This window comes from Puma concolor, chromosome D3 (genome assembly GCF_028749965.1).
Source record: "Puma concolor isolate L17-30 chromosome D3, mPumCon1.1.hap2, whole genome shotgun sequence".
Classification (NCBI taxonomy): Eukaryota; Metazoa; Chordata; class Mammalia; order Carnivora; family Felidae; genus Puma; species Puma concolor.
Genome location: NC_141678.1, coordinates 27794821 through 27816344, shown reverse-complemented (window position 1 = coordinate 27816344; position 21524 = coordinate 27794821). Strand labels below are relative to the sequence as shown.

Below are 21524 nucleotides of genomic sequence, written 5' to 3'. Positions count from 1 at the left end.
TCACAGGCCCCTCAATGCTGGTTCCCCATGGGGAGTCATCCAGGGACAAGGTCTAGGAGTCGGTCACTGTGCAGGCATGTGGTGGGGAGATGTCACCACATGTGGGACTGGCCATGCCACCATGGCAGATGTGGTGGCACTGTGGCCTGCTCTGGGGACCCTGACCTGCAGGCTGGGTGCCAACCCTCCTGTAAGCCCCAGCACACAGCCCCTACTCTGGAGCCTGGGGCCATCCCTTATGCCTGGTGTACGGTTAATAACCTGGTTTGGTTAATGATCCTTGGGGGCTCCAGGAGGACTGGCCAGGGATTGTCTCCTCCCCAGGGCACCTGCACAGCACTGTAAGCAGTGAGCCCATCAGTTTGGAAGTCTCCCGTCAATGATTCTAAGCAGTGCAAATACTAAGCACCTGCTGTGTGTGGCCACTAGGGACTCAGGGAGGAGGTGGCCAAGTCTGACTAATGGGGTGTGCAGGTGATGGCGCCTGGTAACCTCAGGAGGTGAGTCACAACCACCATAATCACCAGGACTATATACTTGGCTGGGGGTGGGGCTGCAAGCACAGATCATTTCACCCAGCAGAACCTCCAGCGGCGTCCCGCAGCTGTTTCCCCATCTGGAAGGGGGATCGGAGAGCCTGGAAGCCTGCAGACTCCTGTCCCAGCCCAGAATGCTGCCCGCGGGGACACCCCCACGTGGGCAAACCCTGGAGGACGCCCCCCCTCCTGGACGACCCCCGCCCGGCGCAGAGAGCCCGCCCCGCCCTACCTGCGGCTCCCAGTGCCGAGCCCCGCACCCCGCCCGCCGTGGCCTGTGTACGCCACCGGAAGCGCCCGCCGGGTCCCCGCAGCGCAGCCGCCATCGCCATCACCGCCATAGCCACGCGGGGCCTCTCGGGCGCCCGGGGCTGTCCGCGGCGCTGCCTGCGCCGGCCCGGGGCGGGTCCGCCTGGCCAAGGACGCCGCCGCCGCCGAAGGCGAAGTGAGTGAGCTGGCGGACCGCGGGGATCCGGCCTTGGGTGGGGTTCTACCGACCCGGGACAGATCTGACATGGGGTGGGTGGGGTCTCCGGACCTATGGTGGATCTGATCTGGGGTGGGGAGGGGGGCTCTTCTTCGACCTGGGGCGGACCTCATCTGCGGTGGGGGGGGGTCTCCGGACCTGGGGTGCATCTGATCTGGGGTCTGTTCTGGGGTGAGGACCTCCGGATGCGGGGTGGGAAATTAGGATGCCTATGAGAAAGGATCCGACCTTGGGTGGGAATCTCTGGACGGAAGGGACTGTGATACCAGACTGGGTTGAGGGAGTAGCAGATCTGTGTTGGAACGGGAAGATCCGACTTGGGGCTAGGGTTCTAGACAAGGATAGGGGATCCGGCCTTCTATAGGGGATCTAGACCTCAAGACGGGGCTATCTCCCGGGGGGAGTGCTTTGACTTGATGGGCTTGCAGAGGTCACACTTGATCTTTGAGCTGGGATCAGACGCTTGGGAGTGGGAGAATTGTGGGTGTCAAGGCCTGGAGGAGCTCAGTGACCAGTTTCCCCCTGGAGGCCTGATGGGCTGACCCCTGGGGTACCTCCAGGCTTTTCCTTTCAGGGAAATGGCTGCCATGAGGGAAAGGAAATGACTGGAGCCCAACACTCCAGCAAGGGCTAGGTGAGGGTGGTGTGGCCCCATCCCCATGTGAGAATGTTGAGAAAGAGGAAGTCACTCCAGAATGGAACTGTTATACCAGCCTTTCAGTTTTTAAAGTCAGGGACTTTTCTTGACCAATTGCCTGGGACTGAGCTTCCCTGACTGCCTACTGCCTGCTGCCTCCCAACTCCCAGAGGTGCTCTGAGGAGCAGTGTTGGGCCTAGTGGGAAGAGAAGTGCCATAGACGAACACAGCTGGTCACTAGTTACAGCAGTAAGGACAGATTTTATTCAGTAACTACCCACAGTAGGGGAAAGAGCTGAGCTCCATTCAGATTTGTTCAGAGGCACTGGGCCTTTCAAAGGAAGAGTGAATGAGTGGGGGAGGGGGATGGCAGGAGTGAGTCAGGGAAGTGAGAAGTTACGAAAAGTGGGAAGAGGAAGCTGGTCTGTGTAACACCCATTTGGATGTGCTAAGTCATGCTTATGAAAGCTCCCACAGCGACTTGGAGATGGAGCCCTATCCTCAGGTGTTTGCTGGAACAGTCACTTCTTTGGGAAGCCTGGAGTTTTCTCTGGCATGCACCTTAAGGGGGCTAAGGTCATGCTAAGGATGCAACTTTGAGCTGTTAGATGCTATTTAGTGTTTGTTCAAGTCTTTATAGGCCAAGGTTGAGGCCTAGTTGAGAAGAAGGCTCAGAGGAGCCTGGATAGAGTTTGGTCAAGGAAAGAGTCTTTGGCAGGTCTCTCCCTCTTGTTAAAGGAAAGAAGAGATGTTCTTTCTGCTGAATAATATAAGCCCATTTCCATTTGATCACCTTTTGTTGAACCATCTGTTGGAACTTGCTAGTAGAGGGTACTTGCTGGATGGTGCCAGTGATCAGGCATTTAATGAGGGGCATTTCTATGGGAACAGAAAGAAAAGCAAAGATTAAGGGTTGGAACTGACCGTAAACCTGATTTTTGAGTCCCACAGATGGCCAGTTGGGAAGAGTTTAGACATTGACCCCTAACATCTCTAGGTTGTGGAGTGAGGACCATTGTGGAAATCCGGTGGATTTCCCAGTTTGCAGTTTTGAGTGTTTATGGTCATATAGTATAGACATCAGTGTCACAGTCAAGATTATTTCTCCAAGCAGAGCATGGAAGATGTGGGAATTCCCATGGACTTCTGAGTGGCCCATGCAGCTGCAGCTCCAGGAATGAAGGTGCACACACATGATTTGTTGTGTGATGAGCTCTTTGAGAGTTCTATCAAATTGTCTTCATGCTTCAGCATGCGGGACTCTTTCAGATCCTGGAGGAAAAAGGGCAGCAACAGGACAACTGGAGTCCCAGGAAGGGTCTGGGCAGTCAGGTTTTAGTTCTCAGTGATGCCAAGTCAGGAGGGAAGGGAGAAAAATTGGAAACATCAATTTGGAGAATTGTAGTGAGATGCTGAAGGAATCTAGAAGAGCTGAGGGTTGGGTAAGGGCTGACAAAATATGTAAGATGGAAGAATGCAGTCCAGTTCATAGGTAGTATAGTAAAACCTCAAACACAATAAACAGGATTAGAATCTGATAACCCACAAGTCTGTATTATTCTTTTCCATTGAGATATAACATTTCCCTCTGCAGCCACTTCCCTTTTTGATCAAAGATAATCACACAAAGATTATTTTTGTTTACAAAATCATTCTGGTCTTGTTAAATTTGGCCTGATTATTTACATAAGTGCAGCAAAAATGGCAATTGACCACATAGGCCTTGTTAAGTTTGCTTTGTGGAACTTTTTATGGGGAATCTCAGATTGGCATTTTAAAAGCCTTTCAAGGCTAGGAAGCCAAAACAAGAACTCACTATCAGTTCACCTGTAGATTTGGGTGAGTTCCTCTCTACTCAAGGTCCCCCAAATACCTTAGGGTTCCTGGGTCTGCCAGGAAGGGATGTTCCTTACTCACCTTGGGAGTAAGGCTAGGATCTTCTGTAAGCCAAGTACAAGCCTGGTTTTTTCAAGAGGGCTTTGTAAGCACTGCCTCCTTGTAAAATCAATTGTAGTTCTCAAAACTGTCTGGTCATGTCTGATTCCATGCGTCATTTTCAAATATGACATTCCTTGGTTATATAATCAGCCTTTTCAAGTTATGTCCTATCACAAAGAGGACAGGTTCTTACTGAATCTATGCAAATAACTATATTGCCATGAAAATAAGAATACTTAATAATAGTTCCCAATTTTTGGAGAAACGGAGAAAAAGATAAATGCTTTGGTTTTGTTTACAAAACTATTAACTTGCTGGAGTGTTACGACTCACGGGTAGCTTAAGAGAAAAAAGAAGGGGCGCCTGGGTGTTTCAGGCAACTGCCTGAATGTAGAGTGTATGACTCTTGATTTCAGCTCAGGTCATGATCTCACGGTTCGTGAGTTTCAGCCCTGTGTTGGGCTATGTGCAGACTGTGCGGAGCCTACTTAGGATTCTGTCCCTCTCTCTCCCTCTTTCAACCCCTCCCCTGCTTGCTCATGCACACGCACCCATGCACTCAATCTCTCTCTCTCTCTCTCTCTCTCTCTCTCTCTCTCTCTCTCTCAGAATAAATACACTTAAAAAAAAAGTGGGTTTTTTTTGAACCCGGAAAATAGAATACTAAAGAGCCAAGAATATTCCAGACTAAAATCATACAAAATTATAATCATCCTTTATCAGTTTATTCTGTTCCATGTAGTTAATTCTTGTCCTGCTTGATCTTGGTTAGTTTCATGAGCCCATCAGTTTCTCCACTAGAGCTCTGGAAAGCCTTACTCAGTCCCATAACATTTCAGAGTTACTGAAGCAAGGCCATCAGAAGTCTGTACCCCAGGTACCTGTCATATTCCTTACCATGGATCTTGGAGACAGTCCCTTCCGGTTGAAGACAAACCACTCTGGCCTGTAGCTGATCGCAAATGCTTTTGCAGAAGCAGCAGAGCAAAACAAAAACTATCTGTGGGTGACAAAGACTTAAATGGCCAGGGGTTAAAGATTTGATGAGAATCCCTTGTAAAAACACCACCACTGGGGCATCTGGGTGGCTCAGTCAGTTGAGCTTCCAACTCTTGATTTCTGCTCAGACTATTATCCCAGGGCTTGAGCCTTGGGACTCTTTCTCTCTCCTTCCCACTGCTCCTCTCCCCTGCTCACGTGCCCACCCTCTAAAAAAATTTTTTAAAAAAAATTTTTTTTTAAGTTTATTTTTGAGAGACAGAGCATGAGCGGGGGAGGGGCAGAGAGAGAGGGAGACACAGAATCTGAAGCAGGCTCTAGGCTCTGTCTGAGCTGTCAGCACAGAACCTGATGTGGGGCTTGAACTCAAACTATGAGATCATGACCTGAGCTGAAGTCAGATGCTTAACCAACTGAGCCACCCAGGTACCCCTCTCTAAAAAAAATTTTTTAAATAAATAAATAAATAAATAAATAAATAAATAAATAAATAAATAAAATAAGTAAAAAACACAACTGATAATAAAACTTGGTCATTTCTATAACATCCATACCATATTAACTGGAATTATGACTGATAATATCATACCAGGACATTTCCTGGTCTCTGAGGGTGCTGGCAAATTTATAGGAACTTTATATGATTTCTGACATCCTTATATTAATAACATCTATTCATAAAAACATCATTTTTGGAAGGTTGAGCCACATGTTTTATCTGACAGTGCCTTTCAGGAAATCCAACAAGTCAATTAAAATTAATTAGTTTGGGGCGCCTGGGTGGCTCAGTCAGTTAAGCGTCTGACTTCCACTCAGGTCACCATCTCGCAGTCCATGAGTTCGAGCCCCACGTCGGGCTCTGGGCTGATGGCTCAGAGCCTGGAGCCTGCTTCTGATTCCGTGTCTCCCTCTCTCTCTGCCCCTCCCCCGTTCATGCTCTGTCTCTCTCTGTCTCAAAAATAAATAAATGTTAAAAAAAATTGTTTTTAAAATTAATTAGTTTAACATGTCTTTTTTACAAGGTGAAAGAACAGATCCTTTGAGATCTTCCAGAGACCCTCTAGGAAATCCCAAAGCGAGCTTGAAATCAAGAAGATCCCTTAGAATTTGATTTGGGGAAAGTAGAGTTGTCAAAAATGTGAAAAGGTTTGCATGCTTGACTAAATAGGATCCCAGGTCACTATGAAACAATATTTGGTTATTTACTTAACCAAAGTGTCAATAAAAGAATCGAAAAGTAAATATTGGAGATAACATGATTGTAAAAACAAAAACAAAACCAAAACAAAACTTGGCTCTTTGGATAGTGAGAAGACCAGGTTCTCTTAAGTAATCAAGAACATGGTAATAACACAAAACACAGGAAATTATTTTGATAAGATAGAGGATCTTTATTTCCTCAAAAGGTAAAGATTGGTAAAGATTACTCAAAGGGTAAAGAAAAGCCTTTTACAATTTCTCATTAAAAGCAGACCAGTGATTCAAGAAGTTTTGTTGCTTTAGCAGAAAGAAAACCAAACTCTAGTTTTGCATGAGGATGTTATTGATAGTAAAGCTCATTTCAAAAACTATATATGAATCCATTTAATCTTAGCCAGCTTGGATCTCATAACATAAAATTCTTTTTACCACAAATTTTATACAACTTTCTATATCCATTCAGGTTTTTGTCCTATACTTTCCCCTTTTGAAAATGTAACTCCAGGACAAAATCACTATCCTTTCCTTAACAAAAACAAATTATACATTCTTTGCATACTTTTCATGTGAAACACATCCTATTTTTCTCACATTCTTTGTTTACAAAGTTGTTTCCCTTCACTCTTATTGTTTCTAGTAGTTGTTTTATTTTCATATGATTATAATTTTTAGCCATTTGCAACATTAATTTTATAGATAAAGCAAGGAAGTAGATAATTGTGAATTGTCAGCCATACACTGGTATTCTGTAACAGATTAACAAATTTTATGAATATGCCATTTTGTAATCTGTAGAGGTATATACTCTGAATAGTACAAATTTTTTTAACGTGGCAAGAAGAACATACTTATTAACAGACCCAAATATCATTAGCCTTCTGTACCATATAAAAACAAGAAGTCAAGAGTATAAAACTTAAACTATAATTAGTAATGAATGTTCCAGCACTTTATCTTATGTAAAAATTATTTAGGGGCACCTGGGTGGCGCAGTCGGTTAAGCGTCCGACTTCAGCCAGGTCACGATCTCGCGGTCTGTGAGTTCGAGCCCCGCGTCAAGCTCTGGGCTGATGGCTCGGAGCCTGGAGCCTGTTTCCGATTCTGTGTCTCCCTCTCTCTCTGCCCCTCCCCCGTTCATGCTCTGTCTCTGTCTGTCCCAAAAATAAATAAAAATGTTGAAAAAAAAAAATTAAAAAAAAAAAAAAAATTATTTAGATAGTCAAAGAATATGTATTATGTAACCTAACTTGGCAAAACTCTAAGGCTACAAATTACCAGAAAGATTTTGGAGACAGTTTTTAGGCAGATATATGTGTGTGTATGTATATATATTTTTTAGCAATATATATATATATTTTTTTAAAGTAACGTCTTAGCCATGTGTGTACATATATATATATGTGTGTGTGCATATATATATATATATATATATATAACTTTAGCCATATGTTGTATATATGTATGTACATATATATATATATATATATATATATTTATTTATTTATTTATTTTTTTTTTAAGCAATCTCTGTCCCCAGCATGGGGCTTGAACTCATGACTCCAAGATCAAGAGTCACATGCTCTACCAAATGAGTCAGCCAGGTGCTCCTAGGCAGATATATTATAAAGCACAATAATTGTTAAAATAAAGTTTGTCAGAATAGGGACTTAGTTTGATGAAAATCAGATTTATCATTTGTACAATCCTAAACCTTGAGTAGATAAAATATTAGCTTATTTGACTAGGAAACCAAGTGGAGTAAAAATGTATGTTTGTGAGACACCTGACTGGATCAGTTGGTGACTCTTGATCTCGGTGTTGGGGGTTTGAGCCCCATGCTGCATATAGAGATTACTTAAAAATAAAATCTTAAAAAAAATATATGTTTGCATTCCATTTGATATTGATAACACTAAAGATACACCTGTTTCATTAAATCAACAATATTAAGCCAGTCTTCTGTCATAGATTACTCAAATTATGTTAACCTGAGAAACAGTTGAGTTGGTTCTTATATTTCTGAGAGTTTTGGGGAAGATTTAGTTTATGTAAGTACTTATTTTTCTCTAAGCCAATTAGGATAGAACTACTTTAAGGGATTTTATAAATTAATTTGGTAATATCACCTGGAGGTAGAGAAATACCATACATACATACACACATGTATGGACGTACATACATACTTACATACATAAACATACAGATGCAAATAGAGATCTCATGGTTTTCATTTAAAACTTTTAGCCATGCATCAGACATAAATACAATTATACCAAACTCACTAGTTTATGTAAGAGTTGGACCTTATGTTTCTGGCAGATAGAACAGGTTAGTTACCTGTTCAATAGGAAGGCTAAAGCTTTTCACTAGTGTTCACGGAGGAGGCCTTTAAGATCTTTTTGCCCTGATATATAATCTTATGGAGGCCAAGTTTGTTTCCAGTTTGCTTTTTTTTTTTCAACCCCAGTGAGTTACTTTGTTACTCAGCAAGCCCTGTGAGTTACTCAGTGAGTTACTCAGCAAGCCCTGAGTCCTTTGAGAGCCCCCAGTGGGGCAGGGGGTCTACATGCCAGTGACTATGGGAGCTGAGGGGCTGGAGGGAAGGGGAAGGTATGGCAGGGTGGACTGGGAGGAGGAGGGAGGGGCTTGCAGGGGTCATATCAGAGGATGTAATGTTGCTGGAGGGGGAGCAAAGGTGGTAAGCTAGGAAGGAGGAGAAGAGTGGATGGAAGGGAGAGGTCTCAGAGGAGCCACTAGGGGAGATCAGCAGTTTCCCACGGAAGCCATTGAAGTTCCAAATTATCCTTAGTAAAGTCATGCCAACAGGAAAGGAAGCAGACAGAATTAGCACCATGGTGGCATATTGTCAGCAGGGGTGCAAGAAGGGGGTTTCAGGGGGCACCTGGGTGGCTCAGTCAGTTAAGCATCCCGACTCTTGATTTCGGCTCAGGTCATAATCTCATGGTTTGCCCCACATCGGGCTCTGCGCTGTCAGCAGAGCCTGCTTGGGATTCTCTCCTCCTCTCTGCCCCTCCCTCTGCTCACGTGCGTGCTGTCTCTCTCAAAATAAATAAATAAACGTTAAAAAAAAAAAAGAAGAAGAAGGGGGTTTCAATCTACTGAGAAGCTCCTATAGGAGGAGCAGGATCAACCAGAGAGACAAAAAGGCCTCCCCAGAAGCCAGGAAGGACTTCCAGCCCAGGAGCTACCTTCTGGAAAGTCCTCCCACCCACCCTCCAGAGTATATTCAGAATCATAGAATCAAAACCTGTCCTCACTGCTGTAATGGACATTTGTTGGGAGCACTGGATCAGGAGTCCGAATCGCTACCAGACTAGTGAGCAGTGAGCAGCAGACCAGAGATGGGACAAAGGTCCCTGTGGGTGCTGCCATCCAACCTTTGAAGAGTGAAATGGGGAGTCCGTGTTCAGCTTGTACCCAGGGGCAGGGCTGAAACCACACAGTTGCTGGGGCTTGCTGATAGTGCCCATGAGCTGCCAGAACTTCCCCAGTTCCCAGGCAAAACGGGATCTTGGGCTCTGTCCTGTAGGGCTGGCCTTGCCGCAAGTGGCCAAGTATGGCTTGGCCATAAGGAAGGTTGGGGGGTGGGTGTTATTTTTGACATCTGGGGAAAGAGGTCTAAGAGAGGGACGCTGCATATACACTGTAGGCCCGTTGGAAGGAAGTACACAGGGCAAGTGGACTCTACTGTGATAGGAAGACCCCTTCCCCTGCCTCCAAGGACCCCGAGTGTACAGGCAGGCGTCCCTCCCTGGTGTCTATGCAGCTCCCCACCCGCTACACTCGCCCCCCCCCCCCCAGGGGCAGACAGCTGGAGGGTGGAGACAGACTCCTGAGTGCCTGGGTGCCCCAGGGAGATGAGTGCAACAGTTGTTTTTCTGGATCTTGCTTCCTTACTGGGGAATGGCACGTCCCTATTCCTTTTTTGGAACAGGGAGGGCCACAAACAGGGTTGCCGGTTTTGTCTTCCACTGTTTTCTTTGGACTGTAGTAAAACATACAGAAGTCAAAATTTGCCATTTTAACCTTTTCAATGCTACAGTTACACAATTCAGCGGTATTAACTACATTCATCTTGTGTACCCATCGTCACCATTTCCAGAACTTTTTCATCCCCCCCAAACACAAACCCTTTACTCATTCAACAGTTCCCCCTCCCCCACCCCAGCCCCCAGCAGCTTCTATTCTACTTTCTGTCTCTATAGATTTGCCTTTTCTACTTATTTCATGAAGTGGAATCACACAGTGTCTATCCTTTTCTGTCTTTTTTTTTTTTTTTTTTTTTACATAGCATGATGTCTTCCGAGGTTCATCCATCCATGTAGCAGCATGAATAATTGTCTCATTCATTTTAATGACCAAGTACTAGTCCATTGTACGGACACACCACATTTTGTTTATCCATTTGTCTGTTGATAGATGGGCTGTTTTGAATAATGCCTCTATGAATATTGGTATGCAAATATCGGTTCAAGTCCCTGCTTTCGGTTCTTTTGCGTATGTACCCAGGAGTTGAATAGGTGGTCATATGGTAATTCTATATTTAACTTTTTGAGGAACCACCAAACTGTTTTCCACAGCAGCTGCACCATTTTACATTGCTGTCAGCAGTGCACAAGTGTTCCAGTTTTCCCACATCCTCACCGTTTGTTATTTTACACACACACACACACACACACACACACACACACACACATCTTTAAAAAAATTTTTTTTAACATTCATTTATTTTTGAGAGACAGAGTGAGACAGAGCATGAGTGGGGAAGAGGCAGAGAGAGGGGGTACACGGTATCCAAAGCTGGCCCCAGGCTCTGTGCTGACAGCTCAGAGGGCTCAAACTCAGACTGTGAGATCATGACCTGAGCCGAAGTCAGATGCTTAACCGACTGAGCCACCCAGGCGCCCCCATATGTATATATTTTTAGAGGGAGAGTGAGAGAGCACATGCAAGTGGGAGAGGAGCAGGGGGAGGGAGAGAGAGAATCCCAAGCAGACTCCACACTCAGCGCAGAGCCTGACACAGGGCTCAATCCCAGGACCATGAGATCATGACCTGAGCTGAAATCAAGAGTCAGACGCTTAACTGACTGAACCACCGAGGTGCTCCTGTTATTTTCCGTTAAAAAAAAAAAGAAGAAGTTTGTTTTTTTTTTTAAATAGCTCTCCTGGGGTGCCAGATTGGCACAGTCGGTTAAGTGTCTGACTCTTGATCGCAGCTCAGATCATGATCTCACAGTTCATGAGTTCAAGCCTTGTTTCGGGCTCAGCGCTGATGGCACAGAGCCTACTTGAGATGCTGTCTCTCCTCTCTGCCCCTCTCCCGCTTGTGTGTGCACATTCTGTCTCTTTCCCCAAGTAAATAAATAAACTTAAAAAAAAAAAAAGATAAAAAACAATAGAAAAGAAAATAGCCATCCCAGTGGGTAGTATGAAGTAGTATCTCATGTGGTTTCGATTTGCATTGCCATGAATAATGATGTTGGGTATCTTTCCATATGCTTACTGGTCATTTGTGGATCTTTGGAGAAATGTCTATTCAAGACCTTTGTCCATTTTCTAATTGGGTTCTTTGTCTTTTTGTTGTTGCATTGTAGGAATTCATGATTTGCAAATATTTCCTCCCATTCTATGGGTTGTCCTTTGGTTCTCTTGATAGTGTCCTTTGATGCTTTTAATTTTAATGAAATTCAATTTTTTTTTCTTTTGTTACCTGTGTTTTTGAAGCCATATCTAAGAATCCATTGCCAAATCCATGGTCATGAAGATTTACTCCTATATTTTCTTGTAAGACTTTTATAGTTTTAGCTTTGAAAGTCAAGTCTTTGATTGATTTTCAGTTAATTTTTGTATGTGGTGTGTGGTAAGAGTCCAACTTCATTCTTTTGTAGGGGAATTTATTTGTCCCAGAACCATTTGTTAGAAAGACTGTTCTTTCCCATTGAGTGATCCTGGCACTCTTGTTACCAAATCATTTGATCATGGCACCTGAGTGGCTCAATCAGTTATGCTTCCAACTCTTGATTTCAGCTAAGGTCATGATCTTTCAGTTGTGAGATTGATCCCTTCATCGGCCTCTGTGCTAGGCCTGAAGCCTGCTTAAGATTCTCTCTCCCTCCCCCTCTGCCCCTCCCCAACTCATGCTCTTGCTCTCTCTTACAAAGGAAAGGAATGGAAAAGAAAGGGAAGGGAAGGGAAGAAGGAAATAATTTGATTATAGATATGGGTGTCTGTTTCTGGCCTCAGTTCTGTTCTGTCAGTCTGTATGTTTATCTTGTGCTAGTACCACACTGTCTTAATTACTGTAGCTCTGTAATAAGTTTGAAATTAGGAAGTATGAGTCCTCCAACTTTATTCTTTCTCACAATTGTTTTGGCTATTCAGATTCCAAATGATCTTTCGAATGGATTTTTCTATTCTTGCGAAAAATGCCATTGGAATTTTGATAGGAATTGCATTGTATCTGTAGATGACTTTGGGTGGTATTGACATCTAAACAATACCAAATCTTGCAGTCCATGAACATGGGATGTATTTTTGTTATGTCTTCATTTCTTTCATGCCCTCATGATACTAAATGTATCATCTATGGAGGCCTTATAAAGCTTCTTCAGTGAAACACTGAAGCCCATGAGCAGCTTTTCTTTGCCCACCACTGCCCTGAGGTCAACAGCCATGAGAGATAGGAATCCCAGGATCCTGCATTAAAGTTTTGCCTCCAGCCCTCAATGTAGTCAAGAAGGCATGTATGAAACTGTGCTCAGTGAGCCACTTCAAAACTTACTTTATGGCCTGTTTGAACATACATAAAACAGAGAAGATCTGAGCATGCCATTTGGCTTCCATACCCTGGCCTTTTGGCCAGGGTTGAGTTTCCTTTATCCTCCTGATGATCCCTCCTCCCCTTGTGGTGGTTTAAAGTCCCATCATTGTGCTTTCTGTTTGCATGTCTGTTAGGTAACCAGGACTCAAGGTCAAAGCCGAGCCTCCCTTCAGGTGCGGCCCCTCCCTGTGCCCTCCTATCGGCCCTGAGGAACACAGTGCTGTGCAAAGTTATGAACAGACAGACCTAGAGATTAGAGACTTAAAAGCCAAATTTTTAACAGAATTCAAGTATTATGGAGATTGAAATTTATAGTTTATGACTCCAGGGTCCAGCAAGTAATTGATTATTTAAGTGGAATATTACTTCTTATTTTTGATATATATTTCCAACCTTTATTGGATATTTTTTTAAATACAGAGAATAAAACAACATGACACATTATATCATCACCCAAACACTACTATGAGTATTAATAGGAATGCTAACAAACACAGATGTGTGGTTAGGAAATCCTAAGCAGTGGAAAGTTCTGGCTCCTTCAGGCTGCATGGGCCTCCCCTCATCGGTCCCTGTCATCTGTCCCCTAGAAAAGAGAAACTCTGCCCTTATCCACTGTACCCACCCCCCACCCCGTGTCCCCTCATCTGCCTCCTGGGTTATGGTGCATGCTGCCCTGCGGGAGCCCTTTCCCAGGGTGGCCCCTGGAGCTATGGCAGACAGAATACCCGATTCACACTTTCTGGCATGGTGGGACCCAGGGCACACCGCAGGCAGGGGCACCCCACTGTGGTGCCAAGGCTTGCCATACCTGCTCTGGACTTTGGGCCTTCTGGTGTAATCTGTGTATTTGCCCTCTTGGCCCCTTTTTCTCTTTGGATCATCTTTTTCTTATTGATTTGTATGTGTTCTTTGTAACTCACTCTTGGTCTTCTATGTCGTTTCCAAATTTATAGTTATTTTCCTGGGGAAATATGGCTTAAGCAAAGTGGTTCATTCATTTCTCCTGCTTTTCATAAGGGACAGATGCACATCCTGTCATAACTTGCAGGGCAGTGCTGATGAGGACCAGGGAGACTCTCCCTGGTGTCCCTGGCCGGGTGACACTGCAGGGGACCTCTCACTACCTCTTTGGGGCCTTTTGCTCTCAGAGGATGGAAAAGTGAAGTGCTGCCCTGGTGGGCAGGGCTGGCCTTTGGGAAGGGGCCCAGATATCTGGACCCTGGTCATTTTTAGGCTACAGTTTCTGTTGGTGTTTATCTAAAGGCAAACGAATTCTGCACAAATGTTATCTGTCTTGCTGCTGAGCTCAGAGAAGGAGCACACAGACCCCCTCAATCGGCATGGAGGGCAGGAGCCGGCTATGAGAGTGGCTCTGAAGGTCAGCGTAGCACTGGGAGCAGAAGAGCAAGTGTGGGCCAAGGAACACGGGGCCACTGCATGTGCATACTCCAACCTGTTGCCAATACATCCACTCTGCCTTGTGTAAATAGGCCACATGGCCAATACCACCGGCATCTGGGTGTCTACACTCACCTGGGGCAGAGTCTCAGCTTCCTGTTCATCCTCTGCCCTGTTCTCCAAGCCACCACTGTCTCCTCATGGTCCAAGGTGTGGGGGTTCGGAGCCCTCAGTGGTCCTCAAAGTGCTCTTCCCACTGAGGCCCTCAGTCTGCCTGCTCTCCCTGATGTGCCTTTCCAAATGGGAGCTTCTGGGAGTGCAGAGTCCTGTATGGTGGTGGCTGTGGTTCAGCAAGCCTTTCCTGTGAATAATCTGTGGCAACCATGGGCCCCAACAGAGGCTTCCGTGTTCCTCTTTATTTTGTCCTTAACCATTTTATAAGGGGTCTGGCCTGAAATCTCAGCATCTACCCTGAATATCTTGAACTCTGCTCTGTGCTAATGAGGAACCCAGGGCTGAGTGGCTCAGCCTTGTCTGTGTCTCCAGGGCCCCACCTGACTGGGTCCCGAGCTACCTGCCTAAAGGGTGGCTTGCCAGGGGAGGTTGTGCCACACTTGTCGTTAGTTGTCTGATAGAGCTGGCATGTTTCGCTTACCTATGGTATAGGCGGCAGGACTGGCCTTCATTCTGGGACAGACACATGACATGTGGCCATCCCTGAGGGGAGTGGTGAGTGAGTCTATGCCCTGAGTGCCTGGCCTGGGGACCGCCTGTGTTCTTACCTGAGAACTCACTTAAAGGGCCACACAAACCTCCTGAACTGTTCCTGGTGTGAGCACCCAAGGGAACTGCACACAGGACAGAGCCTCCCCTGGGCCCACCTCTGTCAGAGCAGCAGCTGACCCAGGCTGTCTGGGAAAGCACCCAGGGAGGAGAGCTGTGATCAGCAGGTCCCCAGGCAGGATGGCCAGACATACCTACTCTGTGCACCTGATGGCACAGCCCTGGGGGCAGGAAGCTGTTTGGGGGCAGAAAGGTCTGCATTCCCCTGATGTTGAGATGAGCCAGGCAACTGGGACTCATAGCTAGCTTCTTGAACCCTGGGCCCCCATCAGCATTGGCAGCACCGCCAAACTGAGGAGAGTGTGAGGAAGCCAGGAGGGGCAGGTCTGCAGTTAACGCCAGGGTGGTTTGAGCTCCAGAGCTGGCTGCAGGGCTTCCAGGCTAGCCACAAGGCACTGAAGCCCGCTGCCTCCCGCCTGGCTCTCTGCCCTGCCCCTTCTCCCCCCTCTTTCTCACTCCACCCTATCCCTACCCCTTCTCAGATGCTGGAGGCCCCACCCCTGCTGTTGGCAGCCTTCTCATTGGGCCTGGTGCTGCTGGTGCTGCTGCTGTGCCACTCCTACTCGGGCTTTCTCCTTATCTGCTGGAATGAGTTCGTCCTGCAGCCCCTCTACAACCTGTTCATGGGCGACACCAAGGAGCAGCGCATCCTGCGTCATGTGCTGCAGCATGCGGTGGCCGGGGACCCACAAAGTGTGCTGGAGGCCATCGATACCTACTGTTTACAGAAGGAGTGGGCTATGAATGTGGGTGACAAGAAAGGTAGGCAAGCCCAGCCTGCAGGTAGCAGGCCTGGGAATGGAGATCCCCGATGGAGGAGCGCAGCCTGTAAAGGAGAGGCCTGTTATCACCCTGTTTCTGGATGCTGGGGTAGGGGCTTGTCTGGAGCCTGGAGGCTGGAGCTGATCACCCACCTTCCTTGGCCAGGGGCAGAGGCTGTGCAGAGACCCCAACACCCACATCCCTGTCCTCGTGGGGAAGGAGGGACGTTTGATAAACTGCCTGGGACCCTTCCTTGCCCCATACCTACTCACCTACGAGTTGGTGGTAGGCCTGACACTGGCATGCCGTCTGATGGAGCTGGGTGAAGGTGCAAGGCAGGCAGTGGGTTCCTGGCTGTCCCTGCTGGTCATGAGGGTGTACAGAGCTCCTTGGACTCTGCCCAGCGCAGGCACCAGGGCCGCCTCCTGACCTTTGGACTCCAGCCTGGGGCACAGGCATGTGCTGTGCTGCACTCCTGGGAGTTGGGCCCTCACGGGCAGGGTGGGGTGAGGGCTCCTACAGAGGGCAGCTCTCGTTTAGGACGAGTTGGGGTCAGCCAAGAATCATCTGAAAGAGAGGGACCAGAGTGTGCTGAGACCCAGAGGCCTGAGGGACCCTGGGAGTTTGGAGAGTGTGTTTAGTGGGACAAGGGGAACAGGGGAGGCAGGCATCTGTAGGGACTGATGCTCAGTTTGGAATGAGCAGGTCCAAGACCAGGAGTGGGTCACTTCCCTCTGCCTGTGCTCACCCTCTCATCTGCCCCGCAGGCCAGATCTTGGATGCAGTGGTACGGGAGCAGCGCCCATCGGTGCTGCTAGAGCTGGGGGCCTACTGCGGCTACTCAGCCGTGCGCATGGCCCGCCTGCTGGAGCCCGGGGCCCGACTGCTCACCATTGAGCTCAACCCTGACTACGCCGCCATCACCCAGCAGATGCTGGACTTTGCAGGCCTGCAGGACAGGGTGTGTTGCTGCCCCAGAGTGATAAATGTGGACACTGAGACACCAGGGGTCAGGTGCAAGGGGGGAGGGGAAGGGTTTGGGTCGCCCCAATGCAGTTCAAGGCCACATTTATCCTGTTGTGCCTGGCCTCATGGCACCTCCTAGGCCAGGCTTCACGGAACCCCCAGCAGCTCTGTGAGGGAGGTCTTGCCAGCCCACTCCACAGAGCAGGAAACTCCCAGGCTGTCCTTGGAGGGAGGGGGGTAGAGTGGAGACTTATCTTCCCAGAACCCCAGAGAAGACTGGTAAGGACACTTGAGTGTCCAGGAAGGGTAGCCAGTCCCATTTGGGTGTGGACACCAACAAAGTGCCGTTCCAGGTAACCGTTGTGGCCGGGCCATCCCAGGACATCATCCCCCAGCTGAAGAAGAAATACGATGTGGACATGCTAGACATGGTCTTCCTTGACCACTGGAAGGACCGGTACCTGCCAGACACTCTTCTCCTGGAGGTGAGCTCTGCACCCACCTGGTCCACATGGGCCTCAGTGTTGGTGGCTGGTGCAGGGGCCGCCCCAGGTGGCCCTGGTGGCACAGGTGATTTGGGCAGGCCCACCTGAGGTCACGGAGCATGGAGGGCCAGAGGAAGCCCCAGGGGTGGTGTGGAGATGGGAGGAAGGTGGTTCTGGGCAAAAAGCCTCGGCTAGGCCCGCTAGGTAGCCTGCGCAGGGGTGGCAGGGAGGGGCGAACACTAACAGGGCATCTCCTGACCATTTTCCCCAAAGGCTCCTTATTGTGCATCCCCCTGCACCCCTATCTCACCATCCTCATACCCCATCCCATACCAGCCCTTAACGCTGCTGCTTGGCCAGCCCCAAAGTGGTGACCAGGGAGGCTTCCTCATCCCCAGGTAGGACCCTGGATGGGCTATTAATGAGCTGACCCACGAAGCTTAATATTGATGACCGCTACCTTGTCTGTCCCAACTGGGCAGTCAAGATCACACTTAGTGGCTACTTGGCCCTCCACTGAGAACTGGGGAGGTTTTGCCCCACCACGGCCTCCCCACCTGGAGGCCAGCATGGAAGGGTCCCATGTTGTCTGTGTCATGCTAACCCATCTCAGCTCGCACAGGGGCTGGTCACTCGGCCCAGGGAAGAGAGGCCATGAGCATGGTATGCATGGCCATTGGAGCCACGGCTGAAGGCTGGGCAGGACCTTGCACACAGTGAGTGGTTCTGGAGCAGGCATGGAGGGCCAGGTGCCTGGACGCAGCAGGAAGGAACCAGCCCTGGCCTGGGGTCTATGAGGGCACAGGATGTTCTGGGAATGTGGGCCAGAGCCATGTGTGGAGGGACTTGAATGCCACACAGAGTGGGGACATGAGGGGCTTTAAGCAGGTGAGAACAAGGTTAGATCTATCCTCAGGAAAGATCCCTGTTGGGGATAGTGGGGAGAGATGGCTATAGAGAGGGTGATGCAGAGACCTGGAAACCTCAGGGAAGGGCTGAGAGTGGGGAGGGGATCCATGGCCTAGAAGTTGGACCAGTCACCTGCATTGGCTGAGATAGGTGGTCAGTGGAGGGATGTCAAGAAGACCCAAGGCCCAGGAACCAGGCAGCTGTGCTCCCCACACCCAGCACAGCTGCCTGGTGGAGGCCCAGCTCCAGGCCAGGGGCGTGAACCTGGAAATCTGGTCTGGAGGGCAGAGGCCAGGCAGCCAACCCAGCTGGGCCTGCACAGGGATTGGGGAAGGGATTTCAGCAGCTTTGGTGTATGTGATAATTACAAGGGCCTGCATTTATAGAAAAGTAGCAAATATTGCCATTTAGAAACTAGGAAACTAATAGTTTTCTCAGTGCTGCTTGTTCAAAGCTGGTAATTATCTCAAAAGAAAAGAAGTCATGAATTGGGAATGAATACTTTTTTAAACACACATTCCGAAGCCCTGCAGCTGGGCTCTGCGGGCCCTTGGTTTATGCTGGGTCAGCCTGGGGCTGCTGGCTGCTCTGAGGAGGCCCCACTGCCATGTCACACGGGCTCTCCACAGGGCAGCTTGAGTGTCCTCACAACATGGTGGCTGGCTTTCCCCACAGCCAGGAATGGGTGACAGAGACGGAAGGAACAATAAGGGAGCCATCGTGCCTTGTATAACCGTCTCTGAAGGCATACACTGCCACTTCTGCCTCCTTCTCTTTGTTACAAGACAGTCACTAAGCCTGGCACACACCCAGTGGAAAAGGAACCACAGAGTTTAAAAGCACCTCAAGTACAGGCTACCTGGTCCTCTGAGGGCTGTTTCCTCCCAGCAGGGGTTAGCACAACAGGTTTGCTCAGACGGGGTGGGCTTCTCCAGGGGGTCTGTGTCCTCCATCAGGAGGCGTGATGTGTGGTGAAAGGTGGGGTAATTGCTGCCATTCTCTCCCTTCTGACCAGTTTCTTCAAGGATGGGTAGGCCCCAGCACCCTCCAAACACATCCAAAGCTTCTTCCTTTCATTCCTTCTTTCATGGTCAGCTCGGTTTTTAGTGTCTGATGACTTGTCCCAGCTGGGGCCAGCAGTGCCTACTGAAGTCAGCTCCCGAGCAGCTCGACCCCACATATGAGGCTCAGAGCCCTACTCCTGGCTCACCTTGTCCATTTCCCGCCGGAGACCTCAGCTCCCCTTCTAGGGCCTGGGCCGGGGTGCCTTCTCCCGGATAGCTGTTTTAGGTTTTTCTGCCCAGGATTGCTAGGGAGTTTTCTTTTTAGAAGAGAAAACGCTCCATGCCTCACAGTGGTACTTTCTGTTTAAATTCTGGCTCATGGATTGTCCCTAGCCTCACTGACCTCACAGCTGTGTTTTCCACTCTGGCCAGAGGACCCTTGGCTTCCCCCACAGCCCACAGGCTGAAAGTGACTGTGGTCACCACCAGAACTGAGACCCTTGTAAGACTCTGTCCTAGGGCACATCCCTGGAGGTGTACAGAGTTAAATCCCCATGTTTTTAAATCACTTAGAGATGCCCATTGTGTGTGGTCCTGCTAGCAATTTGAGACACTACTGGGGTCACTTTGATTTTGCTTCTGATGTTTGGCATTGCTTTTTTTTTTTTTTTTTTAATTTTATGATCGTGTGAAAAAGAAGCTCCATGCTTCCAAAGTTAAATCTAGGACAAGGCAACTGGTGTGACTCATTGCCCTGGTCTGACCCTCTTCCACAGGCAACCATTTCCTCTCAAAGTTTTTTCTATTGTTTCCTATATTCTAGGCAGCCCCACCCCCAGCTCACCATCCTGGCTGGGTCCAGCTGCTGCTTCTTCCTTCTGTAGAGCCCAGGCCCAGGCATTGGTAGAGATAGGGTGTTCAAATGCCAGAGTTTGGGGATGTCCAGGGCAAACCCCCAAGAGGCAGGCTTCTTGGTGGGGATGTCTGCCCTGCCTCCACCCCCATCCCTCCAGGGTCACCCTCGTCAGGCATTAGGACCTCCAGTGACAGTTCACAGCAGCCCGTGCACTGGGCACCAGGCATCTCACCTGGAAGAACCATGTGTTCCTGGCACTGGGTGACTGAGGGCCCCACTAGCCTTGAATCAGTCCTGTGGCCTGAATCCTGGCTCCACTGCCTCCTCCATTTACTCATCCAGCTAGCATTATTAGCCACTGTGCATGCCCCATGTTGTTTTAGGGGCTGGGGATGCAGGACCTAACAAAGAGCAAAAGATTCGCCCTCACAGAGCCACATTCTGGAGGCAGGATTTGTGCTCAGCACAGCCCTTTCTTGGAGTGGCTGCTGCCAGGGAGGAGATGGAAGGCAGTGGGGAGACCCTCATGCCAGGAGCTGACTCCAGGCCAGACAGAGGCCAGTGTGTGGAGCCTCCACCTGGCCAAGAGCACCTAACCTCCCCATTTGTGGTTGGTTTGATGGGCACCTGTCACCCTCACCCCTTCCCACCATCTGTCCCCTGCAGGAGTGTGGCCTGCTACGGAAGGGGACAGTGTTGCTGGCTGACAACGTCATCTGCCCAGGAACACCAGAATTCCTGGCATATGTGCGCAACAGCAGCCGCTTTGAGTGCACACACTTCACCTCGTACCTGGAGTACTCGACAGTAGTGGATGGCCTCGAGAAGGCTGTCTACATGGGCCTGGATGGCCCAGCACAGCCTTGACCACCCACCCTGCTCCAGGCTCCCTTGCCAAGCCTGGTTATGAAAAGCACAACAGATGCACTCCCGCCAACCCTGCTTTTGCAGTTCTGGGGTCTGTCCTCAATGTAGCACACTTGAGGCTTGTGAGGCCAAAGCCTGCCTACACTGGACCCTCTGCACGGCGACTCTGGGCTGTCACCACTGGTCCACCCTAAGTGCAGCCAGCTTACCATGCAAAATCACTGCAATACATCTGGAAAGTACGTTTGTAAATACCAATCAGGACAGGTGGTGCCTGTGATGGTGTCACTCACTCCCACCAGCATTTTCGATCAATTAGGTTTCTTACATCGACAGGTCCTCAGGCACTGACATATTCAGCAGACATTGGAAGGGGGGGGGGGGGGAAGTTGGGAACATTTGGAAACTGTTGGGCTGTGCACTCAGTCTGTCCTTCAGGTTTGCCATCACCAGGTGGCAGCAATGCCTCAGTGATGGCACTGTGCCCAACAACTCCTATCCACTTGTGATTCCTGCATTCTTTCACCTTCTTGTAAAGAATGAAACACAACTTTACTAACATCAGCTCAGTGTTAATAATCCTATATGTCAGTATCACATTTAAAAGATGCTAAAAGAGAAATTAAAAATCTAAATATTTAAATAAAAGAGATCAACTTAGTGCTTCTTTTTAACTGCTGCCCTGCTCCTTCTTTCCTGTGGTGCCATCAACTCTGGCACCACACCCAGTGTTCCCCTTCACTAGATGCTAATGCTGGCCTGGGGGCTCATGTGGCCAGGCTGAGGGTACC

At 48.6% G+C, this 21524-nt stretch overlaps 2 protein-coding genes and 1 long non-coding RNA gene across 8 annotated transcripts in view; 1 reads left to right on the top strand and 2 right to left on the bottom strand.

Annotated features, from left to right (window-relative positions):
- TXNRD2 (thioredoxin reductase 2) overlaps nucleotides 1–899 on the bottom strand; it is a 51600-nt gene extending 50701 nt beyond the window's left edge. For 2 of the 5 annotated variants that reach the window (XM_086682243.1, XM_086682245.1), the window contains exon 1: nucleotides 769–898. In XM_086682243.1, the coding sequence (XP_086538369.1) occupies nucleotides 769–877 (109 nt within the window). In that variant the 5' untranslated portion in view covers nucleotides 878–898. Of the gene's footprint in view, nucleotides 1–768 lie in introns of all 5 variants that reach the window. The other 3 variants (XM_086682246.1, XM_086682247.1, XM_086682244.1) reach the window with 2 other exon arrangements.
- Nucleotides 845–21407, top strand: COMT (catechol-O-methyltransferase). 2 transcript variants are annotated; one of them, XM_086682248.1, is made up of 6 exons: nucleotides 845–981; nucleotides 15367–15646; nucleotides 16414–16607; nucleotides 16966–17097; nucleotides 17371–17495; nucleotides 20533–21407. In XM_086682248.1, the coding sequence occupies exons 2-6, from the start codon at nucleotides 15367–15369 to the stop codon at nucleotides 20675–20677; spliced, it is 876 nt and encodes a 291-aa protein (XP_086538374.1). In that variant the 5' UTR covers nucleotides 845–981; the 3' UTR covers nucleotides 20678–21407. The 2 variants fall into 2 exon arrangements, with proteins under 2 accessions (XP_086538374.1, XP_025788951.1); XM_025933166.2 differs by lacking the exon at nucleotides 17371–17495.
- LOC147575439 (uncharacterized) lies at nucleotides 1902–9599 on the bottom strand. The gene is made up of 3 exons (XR_015242400.1): nucleotides 9196–9599; nucleotides 4496–4598; nucleotides 1902–2539 (listed from the first exon to the last, which is right to left on the bottom strand). It is a non-coding gene; the product is annotated as an uncharacterized LOC147575439 (long non-coding RNA).
- Nucleotides 21408–21524: the final 117 nt, after the last annotated feature.